This window comes from Polypterus senegalus, chromosome 6 (assembly GCF_016835505.1).
Source record: "Polypterus senegalus isolate Bchr_013 chromosome 6, ASM1683550v1, whole genome shotgun sequence".
Taxonomy (NCBI): domain Eukaryota; kingdom Metazoa; phylum Chordata; class Cladistia; order Polypteriformes; family Polypteridae; genus Polypterus; species Polypterus senegalus.
This window is the reverse complement of record NC_053159.1, coordinates 124,442,238-124,468,528: the sequence shown is the minus strand read 5'-3', so window position 1 is coordinate 124,468,528 and position 26,291 is coordinate 124,442,238. Positions and strand designations below refer to the sequence as shown.

At 36.9% G+C, this 26,291-nt stretch overlaps 1 protein-coding gene across 4 annotated transcripts in view; it reads right to left on the bottom strand.

Moving 5' to 3' along the window:
- abr (ABR activator of RhoGEF and GTPase) overlaps positions 1–26,291 on the bottom strand; it is a 382,201-nt gene that overhangs the window by 98,387 nt on the left and 257,523 nt on the right. For all 4 annotated transcript variants that reach the window (XM_039757041.1, XM_039757042.1, XM_039757043.1 and 1 more), the window contains 4 exons: positions 20,448–20,588; positions 17,260–17,381; positions 9,470–9,638; positions 8,864–8,983 (listed from right to left, as the gene is read on the bottom strand). In XM_039757041.1, the coding sequence (XP_039612975.1) occupies positions 8,864–8,983; positions 9,470–9,638; positions 17,260–17,381; positions 20,448–20,588 (552 nt within the window). The remainder of the gene's footprint in view (positions 1–8,863; positions 8,984–9,469; positions 9,639–17,259; positions 17,382–20,447; positions 20,589–26,291) is intronic.

Here is a 26,291-nt window from a genome sequence, read left to right as displayed (position 1 = left end):
GGTGCTGAATGTTGTGTTCATGTCTTGGAAGATTAACTAAGTAGGGTGACAGAAAATGTCAATAAGGCTGATCATATATCCTGTGGCAAAGGCGCACCAGAGTCATGAGTTAAATAAACAAAAGAATTTATTTTCTTCAACCATGGGGCATGTCTTCCCCGTGCCCCACTGGCCTTACACAGTCCCCAAAACACAAAAAAAGCACCCAAAACACACTCTTCTTTTCCTCCACTCCTCCCAGTGCAGCTTTGTTGTTGTCCCCCTCCTCCTGACTCTGGTGCCCTGAGTAGAGGCTGCAGGCTCTTCTTATAGCCCACCTGGAAGTGCTTCAGGTGGTAATTAGCCTAATTAGGCTGTACTTCCGGGTGTGGCTGCATCACAGCCCAAACGGGCTTGTTAAGTCCTTGCAGCTCCCCCTGGCGGTGACCACAGATCCCAAAAGGGTTTACCGCCGAAGTCCCATGCATGTGGCCCCGATACAACCCAAGGGGGCTGCCACCAAGAGTTCCGGGGGACGTAGCATGGATCCCATGGCTGCTCCCCCGGATCCAGTATCAAAGGGGCATCCCAGCCAGGCATGGGTCCAGGCCGTCCGCCATAATCCCTAGATACTGATAAATTGACAAAAAACACAAATGCTGTATATTTGTGGAATTTATATCCAATATGTTGATACAGTAGAATTCTAAGAAAACGTAGGCATGTAGGGGTGAAGGTGAGAGCATTCATACTCCTGCTCTAACTGGTCTAAGTGTCACTTTAGAGTTATATGTGCCTCTAGCTTTTAAGGGAAGATCTCCCACTTCTAGATGTTGACTTCATAACTGAAGCAGAAATGTGGAGTGAATTATTTTGTTTTTTTATTGTGAGATTGGGATTCTCTCATGGGTCTATTTATTTGTTAAGTTTCACCAAAAGCATACCTGAGTCAAATGAATGGGAGAGATAGGGAGAGATGTGAAGAAACTAGGCAAGCTGAAAATAAAGAAAACAGTCAAAGATCCAAAAAAAATACTTGATGAAAAAGGCACATAAAAGCCCCTATCCTTAACACTAGAATTACCACAGCCTACGAAAAAACTCGTAAATCCGTCCCACCTTAAATCGCTTCTTAAAACCGTTCACAGCTCTCCACCACCATATTTTGTCATCTAAATGTGCTGATAAAAATCAGGCTGCAAGCTTTCACAAAAAATACAAATCTAACACAACAATTGCGCTTTTATTCAAAAATATAACTGCAGAAACAAAAAGTCGCCGTAACATGCGACATTGACACTCATTTATTATTATTTATTTGGCACGGACATGCTCAAAAAATACATGTGTAATGCCACAAAAAGTGCATGCAGACATGTCCGTGCCAAATAAATAACATTCGACGTTTTGAGGAAATCATTTTATGACATGATTTACCTTTATTTATTTACTTACTTCCTAAAGCCTAAAGTCACAAACAGTGTGCAGAGGGCATGCTCAAAAATGTGTGTAATGCCACGAAAAGTGCCTGCTGACACTTAAGTATGCAAGCAATGGTATGTGCATTCTTGCTCCGATGTAGAAGGGGGCTGAGTTTACCTCTGTTACAGTGCGTCTATGTGAAAACAGCAGTGTCAGATGTGGGGGTGGGGTGTGTTTGGGCTCGTGAACGCGGCTGAGATAATAAAACTGACAAAAAAAAAAACAAACCAAAGCTAACCTTTACAAGTATCAAATTACACCGGCTGTTAAAGACTAAAATCAAATGTATGTTTTTATTCTAAAATAGTAAGACTAAGAGCAGTTTACTTCTCAAAACGGAGTGGTGCAGGATCGAACTCGTGACCTTTTGATTTCCAGTCGGCAGCTGATTTTATTGCGCCATGGAGGCAGTCAAAATGAATGGGTGTCAATGTTGCATGTTAAGGCGGCTTTTTGTTTCTGCAGTTATATTTTTGAATAAAAGCGCAATTGTTGTGTTAGATTTATATCTTTTGTGAAAGTATTTCTTTGATACTTCAGGCTTCATACATTATATAGTTTATGCCTACATTTTGTCATCTACTAGTAGAATATAAAAAATGTTTCTGTTTTAACAATGTGTTTACACAGATTACTGTAGAAACGAAACAGACATGAAATGCGTGTGTTCCAAACAACGATCTATTATTTCCACTCTAAAACTCCACTTCACTCCCAGAAAATCAATCAAGGCATGAGCTGGGAGAAGTTTGTGCACGTTCTAAGTCGGTAGGGGGATGGAATAGCCGGCTGCTTGCAGCCTGATTTTTATCAGGACGTTTAGATGACAAAAGACGCTGGTGGAGAGCTGTGAACGGTTTTAAGAAGCGATTTAAGGTGGGACGGATTTACGAGTTTTTTCGTAGGCTCTGGTAATTCTAGTGTTAAGGGAACAAGGAAATCCAGCAGATGAAACACTAACAGTATTAATCACCTCTACTTTCCTTAGCTGCAGGTATCTTGCAAAGCATATCTAAAACACCTGCTTAATGGTTAAGTTTTTATCTGTATCAGGGAACCCATTTAAATAAGCAATTTTTATGATCTCGTTTTTGTCTTAAGCAGATGTCAATTAGAAGTTTATACTGCATGTCAACTAAATTTTATTGAATCGACTGGTTAGAAGTCATGAAGCTTGCAGTCATACTAGAAATACTGTAAACAGTACTTTAACCACACATACAGTGTTACTCAAAATTGTAAAAGGCAGTAATGTAGCAAAGGTGGTATAATAAAGAAATATGATTTCATGTATATGACTTAAGAATAGAAATTTAAAGATATGCCTCACAATGTACTATTAATAGTGATGCTTGGAGTATCTCAGGTGAAGGGGATTGCACTGGGAGCAACTTAGATAAAGAGAACACTGTGCTGATGGTTATGAAAGAGAGTGCAGTAGATGTAGATTTGGTAAGAGCAATGTTAAAGATTACAGGAGTCCATAAACATTTCATGAAACAAACATTTAAAAAGGAAGGAAAGAAGAGACTAACATTTGAACAATTTATTATTTGTTAAGAGTAGTAAACAAAAGCATTTAAGAAAAATGTGAACAAGTTGCTTGGAGAAGCATTCGCTATCAAAACACTGGCGAATAGTACAGTGTTCTCCCTAGCGTGTTTTAGCCGGTTGCTCCGCCTGGCTGTTATCTCACATGACATTGTGAGATGACAGCCACAGATCTGCAGGCAGAGGTAGATCTAATGATCTGCAGAGATGGCAAGGGACGAGCGGGCGGGTGGACAAATATTGCTAAAGCTAATAGCAGGGACGAGGTGAAGTAAAGTTCACAAGCAAACAGTATGGGGAGGTGGAGTTTCGAAAGCGGGATGCACGTGGTAATAGCGGGGGTGTAGTAGCTTAATACAGTAGCAATGAATATGGAGAGGTGGGCAGGCGACAGGGGGCTGTACATGCTAATAGTGGGAGCGGAGCAGCAGTTCACAAGCAAAGAGGATACAAAAAGTGTGTAGAAACCCTTGTAGCACACACTGTGCTCTGAGCAAAAGTTTCGTCAATGAATTGCTGAGGGTTTTGCACTTAAGCGTATTAGGGCCACTGTGAAGAAGAAAAAAGTACGGACAAAGTGGAAAAAAAAAAAACTATATGTCGAGAATAAAGTCGAGATTTATGACTTTATTCTCAAAATTTCCACTTTAATCTTGATGCTTATGACGAGAATAAAGTCGACATGTTGCTACATAACTTATGACGGGGTTTGAGAAAATCTAGTAAACTAAACATTCATTTTAAGATTAGTTTAGTTTATGATGTTCTACTTTAATAACAAACTGAGAATAAAGTCAACATGTCGAATTTAATCTCGAGATAAACGGCGAGAATAAAGTAGAAATGTCGAGAATAAAGTGTAAATGTCGACTTTATTCTCGACATAAGCGTCGAGATTAAAGTGGAAATGTCGAGAATGCGTACCTGCCGTAGTGCAAGTGTGAATTGAATATCCAACAGGCTCTCCCTTTCCCACTCAAAAGTCTTATTCATAGGTACTTTACATTTTTTTCAAACGTTTTACCAACATGAGCAAAAGAAATGTTCAGAAAACAACACTGCTCAGTTATTTCAGGAAAGAGACGTCACAAACTAATGAAGGCGCAGCATCAACTCCTCATGTGGCAATTTCAGACAAAGACATTGCAGAGGCTGGTCCATCAGGGTTAGTCTTTTCAGCACACACTCAGCCAATTGATAAATCTAAGCACCACTTATCCGCCATAAACAAACAATGGTTTAAAGATTTTGATTGGCTAATGGTCAAAGAAAATGTTATGTGGTGCTCATTGTGCATGAAATACTCAAACACCAACCAAGGAGGGGTTACTTTGGGTAAACGTGCCATACACAAGAATTCGAAAAGAAAGCAGGCTGGAACATGAAAAAAGTAAAATGCAGATTGAGTCTTCTGCTGACCTTTTAGGAAAGCAAACTGGAATCGGTCAAATTGAAAGATCTGTATCTGTGATAAATAACTTACAGAGAGATGCCATTGTGGGAGCTTTAAAATCCATGCAATGTTTGGCAAAAAATGAGTTGCCACATACAACGTTGTTTGAAAAGCTGTTGGAACACTGTAAAGAAATAGGTTGTTCCTTTTTATAACATCTCAATATTGTTAAAAATAAACATTACACCTCTGAAAGAATAATGCAAGAGCTGCTGGATGTCTTAGCATCAGAAATAAAATCTAACATACTGAAAAATATACACACAGAAAAGTTTTTCAGTATTCTGTGTGCTGAAACCACAGATATCTCGGATGTAAAACATTTAATTATTTACATTAAATATGTTTGCCAGGTCACTAAAGAGGTCAGAATTAGTTTTGTATCAACCTGCAATATGATTGATGGCAAAGCGGAGACTATAACCAACACACTGAGTGAGACTATGGACACTCTAGGCTTGAAAACTGCTAATCTGGTTGGACTAGGGTCAGATGGAATGGCTGTTATGATTGGGAAACAGAAAGGTGTGGCAAAACTGCTTAGAGATAAAACATCTGGACTCTTGGTCAACTGCCACTGTGTAAACCGCCGATTGGCCCTTGCAAGTTGTCAAGCAGCTGCTGTACCTTATTTAACAAAACTGAACATCTTAAGGCAGCTATTCTACAGGGTGGGCCATTTATATGGATACACCTTAATAAAATGGGAATGGTTGGTGATATTAACTTCCTGTTTGTGGCACATTAGTATATGTAAGGGGGAAAACTTTCCAAAATGGGTGGTGACCATGGTGGCCATTTTGAAGTCGGCCATTTTGGATCCAACTTTTGTTTTTTCAATAGGAAAAGGGTCATGTGACACATCAAACTTATTGGGAATTTCACAAGAAAAACAATGGTGTGCTTGGTTTTAACGTAACTTTATTCTTTCATGAGTTATTTACAAGTTTCTTTTTGTTTACAGCCATTGACATGTCGCAGAGGTTAACACGTGAGGAGCGGATAGAAATTGTGTTGATGTCTGGTGAACGCAGTAACCGGGTCATTGCAGCAGATTTCAATGCAAGACACCCTACGAGACCACCCATCTCCCATGCTACAGTTAGCAAACTGCTTGCTAAGTTTCGTGAAACTGGTTCAGTGTTGGATTTGCCAAAATGTGGACGCATGAAAACTGTCACTAATGAAGAAACATCAGTGGCTGTCCTAGCTTCATTCAGCAAGAGCCCACAGCGTAGCACTCGCCACATGTCACTGGAGAGTGACATTAGTCGAACATCCCTTCGGCAAATATTAGCTACTCACAAATGGCACCCTTACAAACTCCAGCTACTGCAGCATCTCAACGAGGATGACCCAGATCGGCGCAATGAATTTGCAGAATGGGAAAAACAAAAATTGGAACAAGACCCTCAGTTTACGCAGATTTTGTTCAGTGATGAGGCAAACTTCTATGTGAATGGTGAAGTTAACAAACAAAACCACCGCTATTGGTCTGACACTAACCCACATTGGATAGATCCCTCCAAGACTGTTGGAACAAAAAATTGATGGTATGGTGTGGTATATGGGGTACAAAGATAGTGGGGCCATTCTTCATCAATGGAAACCTCAAGGCCACTGGATATGCGAAATTGCTACATGATGATGTGTTTCCCTCTTTATGCACTGAAGCTGGCACGTTCCCTGAGTTTTTCCAGCAAGATGGTGCACCACCACATTATTGGTGTCTGGTCCGAGCATTTCTAGATGAACAGTTTCCTGGAAAGTGGATTGGTCATCGTGGGCCAGTAGAATGGCCCCAAGGTCTCCGATCTGACCCCTTAGACTTTTATCTTTGGGGTCATCTGAAGGCAATTGTCTATGCTGTGAAGATACGAGATGTGCAGTACCTGAAACTACGGATACTGGAAGCCTGTGCTAGCATTTCTCCTGCGGTGTTGCTATCAGTGTGTGAAGAGTGGGAGAAGAGGGTTGCATTGACAATCCAACACAATGGGCAGCACATTGAACACATTTTATAAGTGGTCAGAAACTTGTAAATAACTCATGAAAGAATAAAGTTACGTTAAAACCAAGCACACCATTGTTTTTCTTGTGAAATTCTCAATAAGTTTGATGTGTCACATGACCCTCTTCCTATTGAAAAAACAAAAGTTGGATCCAAAATGGCCACCATGGTCACCACCCATCTTGAAAAGTTTCCCCCTCACATATACTAATGTGACACAAACAGGAAGTTAATATCACCAACCATTCCCATTTTATTAAGGTGTATCCATATAAATGGCCCACCCTGTATTTCTACCAAAATTCTTCAGTTAGGATGGCTGGTTTAACGGAAATTCAAAATATTCTGAACATTCCCCAGATTAAACTGAAAATGGCCAGTGACACTAGATGGCTGTCTGATGACTTTGCAGTACAGTCACTATGACAGTGTATGATCTCATTGGAGGGCCCAGATCCTGGGGACTTTGATTATGGGAAAACTGCAGACAACTGGGCCTCTAGGAAGAAAAGAAGAATAAATATTTAACCGAAGACACCTTCTGCATATGCAAGTTGGCTTTGAACAATATTTTTTAAAATTTTCTTCATTAGGTTTCCTATACTTTTTTTCATTGTTTTCACTTTTCTTCCTGACAGCGACAATACTTGTGCCTCTTGGTTTATGTCATAACAATTGTTATTTAAAATTTTTGTTAGGGTTGCAGGATCCTGAATTGGATACTTCTTAAATTTAATAAAAATATTCTGGCACAAGTGTCAAACCTTAAAATAGGAAGTCATATTGAGCTTTGGAAAATAATAATTAACTAATAAAAATAATGCACATTTAATTTTCCCCACCACCAAATTTCCCAATTCCGCCCCACCTGGCTGGAAAAAATTTCTGGGGAGAACACTGTAGTAGATGATGCTTTATTCAGAAGTACTGAGGAAGTAGATGATGAAACTGATAGCATGAAAAGCGGATGAGGATAATGCAAGAAATTTAAGGTAAAACAAATAAGATTTGAGGTGAGCCTGCAGCAAATGCAAGTGATAAATAGTAAAGAATGTTTAGCTTGAGGCAACAGAACATGGTGAACTAAAACTGCTAAACAAAATGCACCATAGTAAAATGACACAATAGCAAAGGCAGTTGAAAAAAGAAGAATGCAAAACAAGAAAACTGAAGGAGACAATGGAGCAAAGCAAAATGCAGCAGAAGTAGTAATGTATGTAAGTAAAATTCATTGGAGTTATCAAGTTATTTAGGCTGGCATTAAGAAAGTTAGGTTTCAATAAGTAGTTAACATCAACAATAATATTGGAGGATTAAGAAGTTGCTGGAATAGGAAATGAGAATAGTGTGACAGGTTTGCACTGACCTGATTAGCAAAACTCCCTTTTGACTTAGCTGGCCCCTCCCATCATGTGACTGTTACCTAACTAACATTGACTAGCTAGTGTTTGCAGTGAAACATGAAGCATGTATTAAAACATAAAGCTTACAAATGCCTAGGGAAGCAGTAATTGGTGTAGTAACAATAAAAAAACGGCAAAAAGGGTCAGAGCCTGTAAAGTAGGCAGAAAAAATGCAGAGAATCACTGGGAAAAGAGGTGGACTGTGAAGGAGATGAAAGGGGAAGAGAACAAGGTCAAAGAAGTAATAGTAGTAGTGAGGCAACAACAACAACAACATTTATTTATATAGCACATTTTCATACAAAAAGTAGCTCAAAGTGCTTTACATAATGAAGAATAGAAAAATAAAAGACACAGTAAGAAAATAAAATAAGTCAACATTAATTAACATAGAATAAGAGTAAGGTCCAATGGCCAGGGTGGACAGAAAAAACAAAAAAACTCCAGACAGCTGAAGAAAAAAATTAAATCTGTAGGGATTCCAGACCATTAGACTACCCATTAAATATAGGCACACTAAACCTGCTAAAGCTGAGTGACTCCAAATAACACTTATTATGTGAGATGTGACAGCTTGCTATTATCATAGGCACACAATCCAGGAAATAAACACTTGCTTTCTATAAAACTGACAAATTTACCTATCAAGCTATCATCTCAGAATCAGAGCAAAAATAACTAAAGCAACCGGACATATTTTATAGTAATTAGGAGATCCATCCATCCATCCATTATCCAACCTGCTATATCCTAACTACAGGGTCACAGGGGTCTGCTGGAGCCAATCCCAGCCAACACAGGGCGCAAGGCAGGAAACAAACCCTGGGAAGGGCACCATCCCACCACAGTAATTAGTAGATCATCTACCATAAAAAGGTTGCACAGTAGATCATTGAGGCTAGAATTAAACCAATAAATTACTTAGGCATGCAGACAAATAATTTTTTAAAATTCTGGTTTTGTCTTCATAAGCGCCACACATACCTTTCCATGTTTGTTGTGAATTCTGAAAGGAATTGTTGGCGAGTGCAGAAGCAACCAAGATTCTTGTTCAAACATTTTTTTCTTTAGCCTGTCCAACCTGCTCTGTCCTTTGCATGCTTTCTGAAAGTGAAGAAATTAAATTATAGCATCCAAAGTAACTAAAAAGCACTGCTTTATTGCTAAATGTGCAATTAAATTGTGGTCACAGTTGTGCAAACACCTACACTCACTAATACAAGGCCAATAAACTTAACCTAAAATTAATCATTAGAATATGCATTATCACGCGCCCAAATACTTCACCACTGCTACCCACCAACCAAGAGGTCTTCTGAAAATATTTTAAACAGCTCTTCTTGATTTTCTTTCCATGTTATATGCTGGACAAGCTGTATGTATAACTATTTAGGTAACAGCAAATCAGCAATTTTCTAACTCATTCATTATCTAGTAGCTTCTTGGCTCCAGATAAATGTAATACACTAGAGGTGCTGAATATTTCAGAAATATTTATGAAATTTAAAATTACTCCAATGTATGAGGATAGAAAGTAGTATAAGAAATATTGAAGCAACTCAACAGACAATGCCAGAACTTGCAGGTTACCTTTTCCTTCTGAATTTCACTTTTAATGCATGAGATCTTATTCTTCATTTCTTCAATCTCATGCTCAGGTAGCGTATGAACATGGGGAGAGGAATCAGAATCATCCAGGGTCTGAAAAGTTAAGTCAGCCAAGGGAATGTACCACTTGCAGTCATACTGCTGATGTTTTCTGCAACAAAAATCATGACTACAGTTTAATGAAAAATCTGAAACACAACTGTTAGCAGATACTAAAGCAAATGCAACTGAGTGTTTTCTGTAGAAATTCTGCAGTGTCTAAAGAAGTTAGGACACTGATCCTGTCACATTTCTGAAATTTTTAGGTTAGTGGTTTGGTAAACCCCCACATATGATAAGTGTTTGATTCATCTTGATGTCTACTTATGCAAGAGCTCAAGTTTTTGGGGGTTCCTTACAATTTTTGGCCCTGTATACCCCCAAACAAAACTCCTATTAGGCTAGTTTTGGACTATATATTGTTCAAGAAACAACACCCTTATCATGAAGAGTAAACAAACAGGTGTCTTCAGCAAAAATGATCAGAAGGACCTGAGGTTGTGCAAGCCACATCAACCTACCCCAGGAGTTTAGTGCCTAATGGGATATGAGAGGTTAAAGTAACTAATTTTCATAAGACTTTGAAAAAATGGGGATTGGTAATATAGACACATGGAGTGTCCTTTCTATGCTATTTCAAGATTGCTGATCATGAACATGATATTTTTCACCACTGATCCTAAAAGCCACTTCTAGAAGATTAAAAATGAAAAATTTTAGACATAAGCATGTGGGGGTATCACTTTGGACTTTTCAAGGTCTGGGACTATGAATATAATGTTATATTTGATTCTTTACTAAGTATCTTGAAATCTATGGATAGTAAGACAGTTAAAAATGACAAATCTCTATTATAATTGAGAACATTTAGACTTTAAACATTTAAAAATGAATTACACATTTTAATATTTCAAATATTTGTATTCTTGCTTATTATGTACTTCTGTCTCATGAAGAAAATCATTACATTTCTTATGAACACCATGAAATTAGGACAGTATACAACAGTAGTTCCTTTTTATGATTATACTATTAAAACATTTAATTAAGACTAAGAAAGACAGTGTTCTTCATATTCAAAGTATAACTGTCCAATAAAAACATTTATAGAACATTAAGGACATTAACATAACAACATTAAGTTGTGTTAACTAATCGGGCATGAACTTCACGAATTTCAAAAATCATGATGTAGTCTGTTATATCTAAGATCCTGAGTATATCTTGTCATCATCTTCTTTAAAAGGCATCTTTAAACAAAAGCAAATACATATAATATACAGTACATACACACACACACACACAATACATGTTTGTGTACATGTATTTATATGCCGTATATTACATATATATGTAAATAAACATACAGAAATGTATGTATGAGCACACACACCACTTCTCAGAAGCCACTTTATTTGTTTGGTAGACTTGTTAATATAAATAGCCTTGCCCAACAAACAACCATGTGGTTGCTACTCATTATATATAGCATGCATTGTAGTGTAACTAAGAGGCTTACTTGTTGTTTGACTAAACATTGAAATGGGTAAGGTGCTTGATCAAAGAACATGGACTACACAAGGATTACACAAGGATTATTTTTGGGCCTAGAAAGATGCTGCACAGCAAATAAGCACACAAATAAACAATGTATTATATTTCCTCTGCCTCATCCTCTCTAGACAAGAGCTGTCCTCCTTATTTCCCAACTGGATTATTCCATGTCAAACCAACCAATTTTCTAGAAACCCCAAGCACTTCGGTCTCAAAAAATTCCAGGTGTACCCATGTTATCCAGGAGACACCTTGTTAGGTGGTATTTTGATGTAAGATTAATACTTTCCAAGACACATTCAATTTTGTGAGGGGAGAGGGGTGTCAAATTTGACACTGCTTTATTTTTTTCATGGACTTCACAAGATCATATCTTAAGAAGTAAACCACCTAGTAAGCTTAAATTTTGCATGCAGGTACCTTTATAGGAACAATACTTAACAAAATCAAAATATTTCATCCAGATAATACCACTTGGTAAAACCAGACCTTTAAAAATGGTTTTGCATCTTTGGTTTTGTCATGTTTAGGCTTTCAGAAAGCATACTTCTGACTTTGTTCATGTTTAGATACCTACGCAGAGCTTTTCAAAGCTTTATGAACAAACAAGACACTGTATCAGGGTTTGACTAGCAGACCTCTCCAATGTGAAAACATCATTTCATGTCTAATTTTCAGACCAACTTAAAGCACTGTTGGAATGTCTAGACGTTTTTAAAATTATTTTCCCGTATCCTACATGGTCCCTTCTTTCTCAAAAAACAAGTCTTGCTTTTCCTATATGAATCTTTCATTTTTATTTTCCATTCTAAACATGGGTTAAATTCACCATTTGTCATTAATGATAATTATCAAGTTCTTCATCACTAACTTGGGTATAGGATTAATGGAAAACATAAATCACCAAAGGCACATTAAGCACAACAACTGCATGCAAAGTCTGAGCCTGCTCAGTTGTTTAATTCTTGAGCTATGGAGATTTGATGAAAAAATTAGGCCAGATAAAATCGACACCCAACCCCGCCTTGGTAAACTCGTGGCTCTATCTTAGAAAGTATTGATCTTGCATCAAAAAAACATTTACAGGGTGTCAACTAAGTAACACTAGTACAACTGGTAATTTTTTCAGAATTATTTGAGTCCTAAGAGTGTGGGCCATTGGTTGACTTGACATAGAATGACTCAACTTAGACTCACCTGGTTAAGCAAAGGAGCTCCTTATTAATCTGCACCAGTGAGTACTTCTGGTTACAACATTCAGAAAGCACTTCCAGGTCAAGCAGAAGTTATGTCTCCTGCTTCCAGCACCCAAGGACCCTAACAAGACTGCATGTTAGAACTTCTACTCCCAAGCAGCCCTGAAGTTTATGGCTTGCTTTCAAATACTTTAAGTGGAGGAAGATCCTAATAATTCAAGCATACTCAAACTAAAGATAGCTAATTCAAAATGTATTAAAAAGTTGTAAATTATAGTTCCAAAAAGGTAGTAAAAGGTATTTTCTTAACCACCTAGGTCCTCACCCCTTTAGTCTTGCAAGAAATAAAGCATCAATGTAGATTGAGACAAATGTTACATGTTTAATACAACTCCAGTAATGCTGCCTTTATGGGCAAGTCTTGGTAATCAAAGTAATTTACAGATCACTAATTTGTTCAATCTATTCATACAAAAAAATCTTTTTTGCAAATAAATGCAAATTAACTGTGCAGTGGCCAAGCTGAACAATAATAGCATTCTGGTTTTCACTTACATTTAAACATTTAGACAAGCAGTTTAGGTAATCAGTTCCACTGTGACCATGTGTGAATTTTCAACCGGCTACCTCAGTCTATTATACAAAATAGGTTTGCTAGGAAACAAACCTCACTCTTAAAAACTCAAAGCATTAACATACAAGGACAACAGCAAACTCAAACATTAATTTTCTAAGAGGGTTGCATGCAATGTTATGTTTTAAATGCAAAGAATATTTAAAAAGAATGGGTACAGGAAAAGACCTTTACACTAAAGATAGCTTATCTTATAATATAAGACAAATTCGTAAAAGTTTAACCACTTTCACAACATTATATGTAGTGTTTTGACATGCACTCCAGTCATGTCAAAATATTAATCCAGGCCTAGGTGCTCTTTTTATGGCACTAAATGCTTTCTTTTAAAGGACAAACACTGGAGCTGGATCCAATCATTAATTACAAAAAATGGCTAAAAATGTTAAGCAATGATCTTCAGTAAATTACTGCTCAGCAAAATATATATTTCAAAACATAGGTCATGTGCAAGTCAGGATGAGCATTACCTATCAGTACTCTAATTTACTATAAATGTATTAATTTTACTTAGTTTTAAGTTCTACATATCTACATTTAACAGGTTTATACTGTTAGAAAATCTGTAATATATATCTGGACCAGAATATATTATCACAATATAAAACTCTTTGTTAACATTAATATGTACTATATATTTTGCTTGTAAGTATATGTAAAACATGAGGCTGAATAACTGTTGATAAATAGGGTAACAGATGTGGCTTTGTATTAAACTACTTAAATAAGCAGTCACAGAGGTCAGGTCAGGATGGGCAGCATGCACTGGTACAGCGCGTTGCCACACCCACCACACGATGAAACAGCTCGGAATCCCAGTTGGCAACCCCCAAGGCAAACACGCTGTCCAGTTCCACAGTCAGAAATGCCAGATGTTACGTGGGCATCCCCTTAGCATTGTCCAGCCGCTCATGTCCTCAGCAATGAGCATCATGTGATCTGGGCTGACACTCCCTCACAATGCATATAAATCACAGACATGTGAAAGAACTATCAGATTGGAGTTTTCTAATTGAAGCTTTGCTGAACAAGACGATCATTTTCAAGTAATGCACTGGGAACATCTCTAGGAAAAAAGCAAGTTGTGAATGGCTGCAATTCTATATGACCAAAATGAATATTAAAATTTAACAAACATGGGTTCTCTTTTTACAATAACAACTAAAGTCAGCTTCAGTTCAGAGACCATTTGATAGGATACATCTTCCTTTGAGGCTATTACACTTAAGAGGAAAATCCAAAGCACTCACACTGAGTCGTCATTAATATCAAGACAACAATCCTGTAAGAAAGGGCATTTAGCATTTAAACCGCTCAAAATGCAGGAATTCAAAAAGGACTTCTGCATGCCACAAGTCTCTTTGGGTGACAATACCCACTTATTCATCAAACCTTAAGTTCAACAAATTCTGCACAGGCATACAAGAAATAATCAAACTGGTAACAACTTGTGTGACAAATATTACCTACTTCATATAAGATTTTAAGAAGTACACATTATTATATACTGACTGCATGGAGTAGACAAACAATGAGGAATTAATTTGATTATCTATTTTATGTCTTTGAATGTCTGTATAAGATTTAAGCATTTCAGAGAATATTTATTGTATTTATGTATGCTTTACTTTCCTTTTTGTTTTTAATTTAAATTTTTATTATTGTTAATTATATATTTCTTAATATGACTTCTTATACTTTTATTCTGCGTAACAAACTAGCAATTCAATGTTAATTCTTAATAACTACACTGAGTGTGATGAGGACAGATATGAATTCAAATAGATGCAGACGTATATGCTGCTAATTCACACATACTGTATTATTGATTGCTGGGGAAGAGTTTTTCACTGTGTTTGATGTGCAGCTAATGAGGGGTATTAGAGGACCAGGATGCTACACTGCTGATAAACGCCTTTTTTTAGCAATTAAATGACTGGGAGTCTTAAACTTTTGGATTTAGGATTTTTACTCTCTTTTTTCAGCTTGCTTATTTACTTTACTAGAATATAGTACATACAAGATCTTTTCAGAGGTATGCTATTTCCTTCTTCTCATGTACAAAAGTGCCACATTCTGATTACTATACAATTTATTAGGCACAGGCAATGTCAGTTGCTATTATACCCTGAAGAAAACAAAATTGCATCTTAGATGACTTGTATTAACCAATAAGTTTAGTGACTACAACTGAATTGAAAAGAAATGAAGTGTGGCTTTATGAAGGCAGATATTGTGTTTTTCACTGGAGACATTTTTGCATATACTAAAAACCAGTTAAGACTTGAGAAAATCTGGGTTGGACAGCTATTTCACTCTAGGCTTAGTAATCAGGAAACAAACAGAAAAAATTATACATGAAACTTAATTTCCTTGACCCTGAAAGGTTTTCTACTCTGGAGGGTTATAATACTACTGTAGTTAGGATATTACTATAAAATCAAATTGATTCTGGCTAAGTACCAAACTGAACTAGATGTTAATATTTAAAACTTCACTTTCCAACATGTGCAACCACAAAGTTATAATGGTTAGAGATTATAGACATGATTTTAAACCATTTATCAATTGCCTACCCTTATCTAAAAGCTCTTCAATAATACAAGACTTTTAAAAGTTAATAAAATATCAGATACTTTGAGGTTTCTACATTTATACTCAAGCTTACTGCTTCTCATTATGCTTTGAAAATAAAATATTTAACTATTTCCCTACTGAAAACAATTCAAAATCTTCTGTTGAATCACATCAACTGTGAACATCATAATTTTTGATCATACTGTATTTCACTAATCGTAGAGCTTATACTAAGCATGTCCATCTGGCAATTCAATCTAATTTTAATTAGCAGATGAGAACTGTTTTGATATCTTGTTCACTGAGCATGAGTAAACAAACAGCACATAAAAAGAATAATAGAATTAACTTATCTTCTGTCAGAAATGGTAGTGCATAATACTGGAGCACCTTAGGGAACTGTCATGTCTCCCTTAATGTTTACCTCCCAAACACAACAGACTTGCAGCACAATACTAGTGCTTGCCTGCTATAGAAATTTTCAGATGACTCATCCATCATAGTTTGCATTAATAATGGAGACAAGTCACAGTACATGAAGGTTGTGGATCAGGGAGAACAGCAAGACAAAAGAGCTGGTGGTGGTGATAATAATAATAATTCTTTGCATTTATATAGTGCTTTTCTCACTACTCAAAGCGCTCAGCAATTGCAGGTTAAGGACCTTGCTGAATGGCCCAGAGTACTGGCATTTACAGGATTCAAACTGGCAACCTTCCGATTGCCAGTGCAGATCCCTAGCCACAGAGCCACCACTCTGAATGGTAGACATTCGACATGCCAAGAAGCCTCCGAGACCAGTCACTATTCAGGAGGAGGATATGGAAGTGGTGCAGAGTTACAAGTACCTGCAGATTCACATAAACAGCAATCTGGACTGGTAATACAACACAGTGGTACAGCATAAGAAGGGTCAGAGTGGACTGTATTTGCTAAGGAGACTCAGGATTTTTTTCTGGGAATGTTATATCAGCCCGTAGTAGCCAGTATGGTGTTCTACTCAAAAGAAGCACTATGCTTGAACAAACTTATCAGGAAAGCATGCTCCATCACAGGGCAAACGTTGGACACACTGGAAGCTATTGTGGAAAAAAAGATGATGGCAAAATAGGTTGATACCATCATGAAAAATCCCCTCCAGGAGGTGCTCTCTTAGAACACTTCTTGTCACAGGCTCAATCCACCACTGTGTTCTAAAAAGCACCACAGGGGGTCTTTTCTGCCAACTGCTACCAGGGAATTCAATATTCATTAAGCGTATTTTTATTTATTTGCTTATTGATCGATTGTATTATTTGTCCTGTAAATGTGTATCCTTGTTTTTCATATTTGTACTGCTGTATGCATCTAAATTTCCCCATTTAATTAATAAAGTTTACCTAATCTAATCTGAACTAAACTTTTTCGAAATGTAGTCACATTCCCAGATCTCTATAAAAAAGTTTTACATCCTCTTATCTAGAGAGATGTAACAATTATTCCTTATATTTAATCATTTAAATTACAAATATGGAGAAAATGTAAATACATAATAAATACATAAAAAAGATGCTTAAATATTATCCTACAGAATCAAAAACCATTGAACAAAAATAGATAGTAACCAACATATTTATATTTAGTTTAACCTTTAAATTCATGTCAACCTATAGCAAGCTAAGTATTATTATTCATTTATTATTTAAATTTATGTCACATATGTAAATATGTGCCTATAGATTACAATAACGTTCTGATTATTTTTCACCTCAGTATTTGAATGCGGTTCTTACCCTACTGCAGTCTTTTTCATTTTGGCACACAGGAGCAAATCAGTGAAAAGAAAGACGTGTCTTAGTTTCCTTGATCCCTCAGACAGTTCCACCAGGAAGCCATCTTTAACCAGTTGTCGGGCCTTAAAAAAATTAAAAGCACTGTGTTAATAGAAGTAGTGCCTGTTTCTTTTAGGACACAGGAAATAGGTAATCAACATTTATAGTGTATGAAATATGTACAGAATTTTAACCTCATTATAGAAAAAAGTAGGATGTGCAATTATAATGTTTATCATTACAACTGTGAGAACATTATAAAATGAAGAAAAATATTAAAATGATCAGAGTTCTGGTAAATACCAAGCCAATCTGGATTAGCAGTCATTCTGGCTAGCAAGTTCAATATTCTTTGTACACATAGCTGAGATAATTAATAAGAACAAAGATTTGACAATGTTTTCCTTTGGCATCATCATTTGTAATAGGGTGAATCCTTCCTAGAACTTTAGTGTGCAGACATTTAGCTAGCATTCAGTATAGACAGGATGGAAGGGCAACACATTTACTTCTCTTAAATCTAATAATGTGGATTAGACAGTTGAAGATCTATAAAAGATCTTTATTAATACACTTTCTAAACAGTATGTTGCACTGGACAACTAAGTGGAAATACTAGTTTACTCTTCAAGTGTTAACAGCAAATTATATAATGCTGAAGCCTTTTTCCCCACAGGAACATTTTAGCAAATATTGACAGCTAGTTTTGCAATCACATGCTGGTTAAGCAGGAGACAAAAGAATGAAATGGTGGAGGTTTAGGGGTTTAGGGCTGAGGTTTTTAGGAAAAGGTTTTATGAGTGCACTACCATGACAAGATGTAAAAGTGATATTAATTGTTCACAATAAACACGAATGAAAGCTTATATTGCTAGTCAACAATTCCACAGCCTGAAGTTGCAACCAGCAGAAGAAAACATCATGTCTATTTTGTGAAGTGAAACACGTCATTGTATTTTTTTTTGCACTATATTCACATGCTTTTGCTTCTTTATTCCTGAACCCTACTTATTCTTTGAATTCTGATATTTCCATCTTTTAGAGTTCAACTTGGTTTAAGTGTCAAGACTGTCTAGTGCCAGGAGAGCCAAGCAACAGAGATCAATGGTCTTCGCGTTTGCGGGGACTTTGTAATATAAACTCACTGAGCAAATTACTAGGAATACCTGTACACCTGCTTATCCACACAGTTGCCTAATCAGGCTATCCATGTGGCAGCAGCACAATGCATATAATCATGCAGATACAAGTTAGGAATTTCAGTTAATGTTCACATCAAACTCCAGAATGGGGAGAACATGTGATGCCAGTGAATGCGACCGTGGCACAATTATTGGTGCCAGACAGGCTGGTTTTAATATTTCTGTAACTGCTGATCTACAAGGATTTTCACACATAAGGCTCTAGCATTTACTCAGAATGGTGCAAATAACAAAAAAACATCCAGTGAGCAGCAGTTCTGTGGACAAAACACCTTGTTGATGAGAAAGGTCAAAGGAGAATGGACAGACTTGATTGAGCTAAAAGACAGGCGACAGAAACTCAGAAGACTACTTAGTACAACTGTGGTGAACAGAAAAACATCTCAGAATAAACAAATTGTCCAAAATGAGGTGGAGGGGCTACAAGAGCAGAAGACTACAGCAGGTTAAACTCCTTTCAGCCAAGCACAGAAAACTAAGGCTAAAGTAGGCACTGGCTCACCAGAGCTGAACAGTTGAAGACTGGGAAAACATAGCCTTGTCTATCAATTGATAAATCTTGAATCTGTAGTTGATGAATCTTGATTTCTACTGAGGCACACAGATGATAGGGTCAGACTTTAGCACCAACAGCATGAATCCATGCACCCAACCTGCCTTGTGTCAATAGTCCAGGCTGGTGGTGGTGGTGTAATGGCATGGTAAATGTTTTCTTGGACTCATTAATCCCAATTAATCATTGACTGAATGCCATGGCCTTTTTGAGTATTGTTGCTTACCAAGTGCATTCAGTTATGACCACAATTTACTCATCTTCTAATGGGTACTTCCAGCATGATAATATATCATGTCACAAAGCAAAAGTAATTTCAAATTAATTTCATGAATATGACATGGAGTTCAGTGTTCTTCAGAGGCCTTCCCAGTCACTGGATCTAAATCCAATAGAACATCTTTGGGATGTGGGAGAATGGGAGATTCACAGTATTAATATGCAGCTGACAAATCAGCAGACAATGCACAATGCAATCATGTCAACAATGACCAAAATGTCAAAGTAATGTTTCCAACATGTTATGGAATCTATGGCGCTTATGAGAGCAAAAGAATGCCCTACTCAGTATTAGTATAGTGGTCCTAATAATTTGCTCAGCGAGTGTCAAGACATTCTTTCATATAAAAGTAACAGAAGGAAAAGAGCAATATTCTGGTTAAGTTAAGATTTATTTTTGAAAGGATGAGGAAAGGACTGAAAGCATGTTTAGTTTGGGAAACCTGGACCACACTACATAATAAAAACTTATTAACACATGCTTGTTTTCCATCTCTTTAGTCTGTGCCTTAAACTTCAACCAATTCAATGATTAGCCCAACCTATCAAAAAGAGTACTGAGCTGATAAATACAACTTGTAAGAAAGATATGTAGCTTATCAGAAAACAACATAAACCAAACCTTGACTTTAAATAACTGCAAAAATATTACAAAGAGAATAGCTTTAAACTTGGAAATGTTTGACAGAAAAAATAGAAATAATTTCAGTTCTGAAATTAAACATATGGTAAAAATCCCAAATAAAATGTTTTTTAATATTATTTAATTAAGACTTTTCTTAAACTGGTAATTCTAAATTTTCTTTGCCTGTGTCAGGATTACAGGGAAGCAGTCTGTTCTGGCAAAAAACAAGTAGAGGGCATGAACCAGACCTGAACAACAGGATTTAAATGCACGACACACACACAAAAAACATCTCTTCTTGTATTCACAGTGGGCCAATTTAGTAATCTACCTAAATCATAATGAGGCAACCTAGAAAAAAATCTTTTGTAGAATTAAGTCTTGAGTTTCTGTTTCATTGTTTTGAATTCTAAGCCATCAGCCTCCTTAAAAAAATTTGTCAATCACATATACAACACTATAGCTGATATGAAAAACAAACAGAACTTGCCTCTCCCTTTGGTGTAGTAACAGCTGTCCTTCTTGGATCAATTTCTTCATTAATACTAGAAAGAAAATTTTGTGATATTCGAAAAGCATCTTGTAGTAAGGGGTAATCAGGATGATCTGTTGGAGTGTGCTTAAGAAGGTCCTAAAATATTATAAAAACATAAAAAAACAGAGGTTAGTAGATTCACAATAAGACTAATCAAGTTGGCCTTTTAATTTAATGAGATGCATCACAACTCTACCCCAACTGCGTTACATGGCAAGAACACAGATTAGCTAAAAGTCCAAGTAAAAGTCTAATTCTATGGCATTTATCATGAATTTTGAAGTTAATGACCTCCCTACAAGAGATACAAAGGGAATTTTGTGTTATTCAAGGATGTATTAACATTTGCATTGCAGACAGTAATTTGGACATCACTAAGAACAATTTTTTTTATTTAACTAGTACAAGACTAATAGAAACCTGCTCCACTTGCGTTCTGTTTACATCATTAAAATCTAGTAATAAAATCTTTGAAAAAATAATATGTTTTTAAAATGACGCCATGTAGAGTTGATGGCAACTAATTCAGAATCATCATTTGACAAACTAGCTAAGCAACTAAAATGTACTGGCAAATGTGTTAACGCAATACGCTGTATTTTTAATTATGCATTCATTTGAAAAAAATATCTTTTTTAATATTATATCATGTTTTTGAATGGATGCCATATTTGTGGCTTTTCTGATAGTTTGAGTCCATAAAAATCCTAAGATTTTACAGTTGTCCTCAGGTAAGTTTTCAGTATGGACTTTGTGGAACTTCCAATTGTATTTATCTTATAACAGAGAGACAAAACACCAGAAAACAAAATCTTTGGTCTGAAAACCCTTAGCAAGGATTGATCAAGCAGCAAAAAACTTTCATGTGAACTCATGTGTTGATGCACTAAACACCAGCATCTGCCTGCAGGAGAGCAACAAGCTATACTGCCTTGCTCAGAGCTGTAGCTGACCCATTACATGATCACAAGATGAGAGGGTTATCTGGGCAGCAGTGGGTGAAAGTTGTGGCAAGCCATTGTTGTGGTACTAAAGAGATTGCTTCTTCACTCTTAACAACACACAGTTATGCTGGGCCATCAAACCAACACATCTTTTGGATGAAAGAGGGAACTGAAGTATCTTAAACAAACTGAAATATTTACTACACACTAAAAAGATAAGGTCTGTGCATTTGTGGTCACTATGAGAAATCTGATTGGTCAGTTAGGCTTTGGTGAAATGATCTAAAGAGGAAGTGCAGGTGTGAGACACACAAGGAGGAGGAGTAAAGGCTTCACAGACACACTGAGAGTTGTCTTCAAAGATGGGATAGTATAAAGAAAACAAAAGGTGAGCAGGGGCTCCAGGAAGCAGGTTTTATGGAAACATGCACGTGAGACGAAGCTCTGGTCAAGACAGCTTCAGACACATGAGGATACCAAGGAAAGGTGATCAAGGTACCCGTAAGTTAAGAGATATTAAATATCTTTAAATTTATACTATTTTATGTCTTCAACAGGTAATGTAATGAGAGGCAAAAATACTATTCAATTCTACGTCATGCAAACCAATGTTATTTTTATCCAGTAATCCATTCTTCAGGACTTTTATATCCTTTGTAAGATCACATAAAGCTAGAACATATTCCAGCAGCAATGATCAAAAGGCAGCAATGCTAGTCCATTAATAAGTATAAATAGCACACACAAATGCATTCTCCTTTACCAGACACCAATCAATCTAACAGAATGTCTTTGAATTCTGCTAGGAAATCTAAAACCCTAATATTATCCTATGATTGATCCTATGATCGACAAGCAAGTAACTAAATAGCAAAAATACTTATTATCAAGAAAATTAACTAAAAGAGAGACCAGACTTGTTCAGACTAACAAAAATGTAACAAATAATCAAATTACAATTCTTTACAACAGTAGTGTCCACAAGGGTACCTCTTAACAGATTATCTGTCTGGACTACTGCAGGTAGAAGATGATGGCAAGTTCAACTAATGTTGAGTAAGAAAAGGAAAAAGCATGCAGAATGAGAACATTACCACTGACTGATTAAATGCTACCTGGTCTAATAAATCTTGATTTAAAATTGATTTTTAGATTTTGTGTGTTGAAACAAAAATATCACAGAAAAATGGAATTGTTATTTAGTAAAATTTAACAATTGGCCCAGTGACTGAATATTTGCAAAAAGCTCTGTGTTTACTACCCAGACACTTGTGCAGTAACATCATCATCAATATGGAATGCAAGTTCATACAATGTCTCTAAACTTAATAGAAGTCATATAATTTGCTCTGAATATCAACACCATTAATGGTGTACTGGCTCAAAGGACAGAATGGAAAATCAAGTAAAAAAAAGCAATAAAGACCAACGTAAGTCCTCTATAAATGCATTTTTTCTTCAGTGAATCACAATTTGACCAGTTTCTGATTGCTTCACTCCATTTCATCTTGCCATTGTGATGCCTTCATTATTTCTAACAAGCCTCTTTATACTGGAATATGGAATTTTAAATAGCACTAATCCTACTTGCAACTGGCGACTTGGCCCATTATTAATAGATAAAGATAAGATTTTATTAAATTTATTTCCACACAAATTGATTTTTGTAGACTAATGAATCTTCAGAGATATCTGCAGAAACATGCTGGAAAACACTCAAAGCATTTCTAAGGGTGCAAATAATCTTGTATGCATCACACAGAAAGGCATTGGAATTAATTACTGATATTTCTAAAATTATTGACAAATAATCAAAATTGTCCATGACACAGCTTTACAAATATGACTACCATTGCAAACAGAGTTCAACTTACTGACAAGAAAAACATAGCAACAAATACTTACATCCTACCATTCTCACTATGAACACAATGAAAAGACTGATTTCCCCTCTGGACCTGTTACCATTGATTACTGTCAACTGAGCAGGAATCAGTGGTTCAACGGTACTTTAAATTAGGGTATCATTATAGAACATAATTAATGCCTGGCATGCTACTGTCACTTGAACCCAAGCATGACAATAATTTATCTTTACCATCCTCAATTTAAAGTATTTAACACATGGAAAATGTTTGCTATTGAGACCTTTAGAAATGTTTATGTCAATATACCTACATCCTTTAAATGTTTAAATCTCCTGTTCAGGATCTCTTCTGTTCAACCTCCTAGAAACTCATCTCCTTTATACAAGTTGTGAATTTACTCATAAGATACCTGCCCAATTTTCTTAATCTTCCTCCAGTACTAGTGAGATAAATTATCTCTCTATTATATAAAAAAAATCTTGGGACGAGACGTGACACAGAGAGGCACTTTCACATCCCGCGAGACAAAGAGTAGATGACAAGTAGAACATCGCAAAGAATTCAAAAACGTTAGCGCGATACACATGCAGAGCAGGTTAGATATGATGGAAGTACGAAAATTCAAGAGTTTCCAAAAAATAAAAGTAAAGATCACATTAGCGCAAACAAATGGATTATTACTCGGTAATATAATGGAACAGTGAAAAGAGATCAAATATATTGTTCAGATTTAAACTTTAACTTTAAGACTTGTAGATCATCTAATTCGTGTTGCCATCAGGGAAAAGTAGTGTTTCTTCCCAATGAAGAGGCGCATCCATGAGAATTAAAAGATTTGTTGTTTGGTGAAAGTGAAATCGACATAAGCTGTCACGCTTGGGTCACAGAGTTGCACAGATACACAGGAGATCTGAGAGACAGAAACATTATTCAGACATTTCAAACAAACGTAAGTTTATTTCAGGGGTGAATCGAGCTCTGTCTATCAATTAAAAGAATAGAAAATCTTCCTCTTCATAGGGGCGTGCTTCGTGAGAGGGACTACCAACCGGAGCACAGGATGTCTGGCAGTGAGACAAAAGGACAGCTGCTATACAGACTTTTAAATGTTCGAAGCGCCGTGCGAGATGTAAATCATGTGGAGTGGCAACAGCAGCAAGCCAGCAGCTGATCGAGCAAAGAGGAGGTTTTTTAAAAAAAAAAAACAAAAAAAAACACTGTATTTGTTTCCCATTGTATCACCATTTAAGAGGAGGCTTCGGAGGAACGGCTACGTCTCCTTGGGGTGCGTTCTGCCTCCCTCCTCACAACTCGAGCGGTAGAAATGCGAAGTGGCTGGGGTGTACCTCAGGCCAGGGGGGGCGGATTTGGTTGGGTATTGGTGAGCGAAGCAAGCAGCAAGTGCTATCTTATAATAATCAAGATATCCACCGTATTTCTGCACATAAACAATGTTTTTGAAATTGTTTGATACCAGATCTGAAGCAGCGCTGAGAATGGTCCAATTAGAATTTATACTAATAAAAGGCGAAGCCCTCACTGACTGACTCACTCATCACTAATTCTCCAAGTTCCCGTGTAGGTAAAAGGCTGAAATTTGGCAGGCTCATTCCTTACAGCTTACTTACAAAATTTAAGCAGGTTTCATTTCGAAATTCTACGCGTAACGGTCATAACTGAATCCTACTTACGTATATATATATATGGTCATAGCCTGCAGATCGGTTGCCGTGTGAGGTGGAGTTGGCTGCCTGCCTATACTGCGCACCCCATACCCACGCCTCCCACATAATTTTGTGCCTGCCCATATAACGCCGTCCGTCAGCTGCAATCCAATAGACACGCTGCCGCTAAATATTCACAGGCAAATCAAAAAGTTATTACCAGGAATGCCTGTTAAACATCTTAGATTCATGAGTGATTTGGGTGAGATGTCTATCGAGGTGATCACCATAATATTTATCTGTCATTGAAATGTATTATTATCAGGCATGGTTTAGGCACCTATGTCATCAGGAAGACACCAGAAAAAGGGACCTCAAGTTTACTATTATGGAAGTTAATTTAGAGCACGGATGCCGTGAATGTAAGAGCTGTAATAAATAAAGTTCCCTTGCATACTTTAAAAGAAAGCCTCGCCATCATTTAATTTTTCACAATTTGTGAAAACAACACAGGTTGTCAGAATAGAGGACAGTCATGGATTTTGTTGGAGTTCCCTCGCCACGAATTGACTGGGATTCTCTTAACCTGCCGGGAGAATGGAAAAAGTTCCGACAGCACGTGGAGCTGATGTTTTCTGGCCAGCTAAAAGGCAAAGACGAGAGTGAGAAATGCAGCTACCTGCTCCTGTGGAGTAGGGAAAAAGGAAGAGACATTTTTAACACATGGACTCTCACCCAGGAGGAAGCCAAGGTACTGAAAACTTACTATGACCGTTTTGAGGCGTCTGTCATGCCTAAGACGAATACGATAGTCATGAGATACAAGTTTAATGAGAAGACGCAGGGTATAAATGAGACTTTTGATCACTTTGTAACAGAGTTAAAATTGTTGGTGAAGGACTGTGCTTATGCAAACGAAGATGAGAATCGTGTTTGGCACAAATTCAGCGAAAGAGCGACAGAAACTTTTAAGTGCCGGGTCTGAGCTAACATTAAATAAAGCCGTGGACATCACGAGATAGCACAAGCAAAGCTGAGAACCTTCGAAGCATGTACTTCGAGTGGCTCATGTGAACTGACTGTGAACGCAGTACGCAGACAACAAGCAAGAGCTCCAAAGTGCGCTGAACTGAAAACGCATTACACAATTGAGAAGGCAGCAAAAGAATATGAAGCGAGTGACGCATACAAGCATATTCATAAGTGCAGCTACTGCGGAAACAAAGCACACGGTGGAAAATGTCAATGTCCAGCTAAAGGAAGACAGTGTAAAAAATGTGGTAAACTGAACCACTTCGCTAAAGTTGGCAGAACTGGGAATGG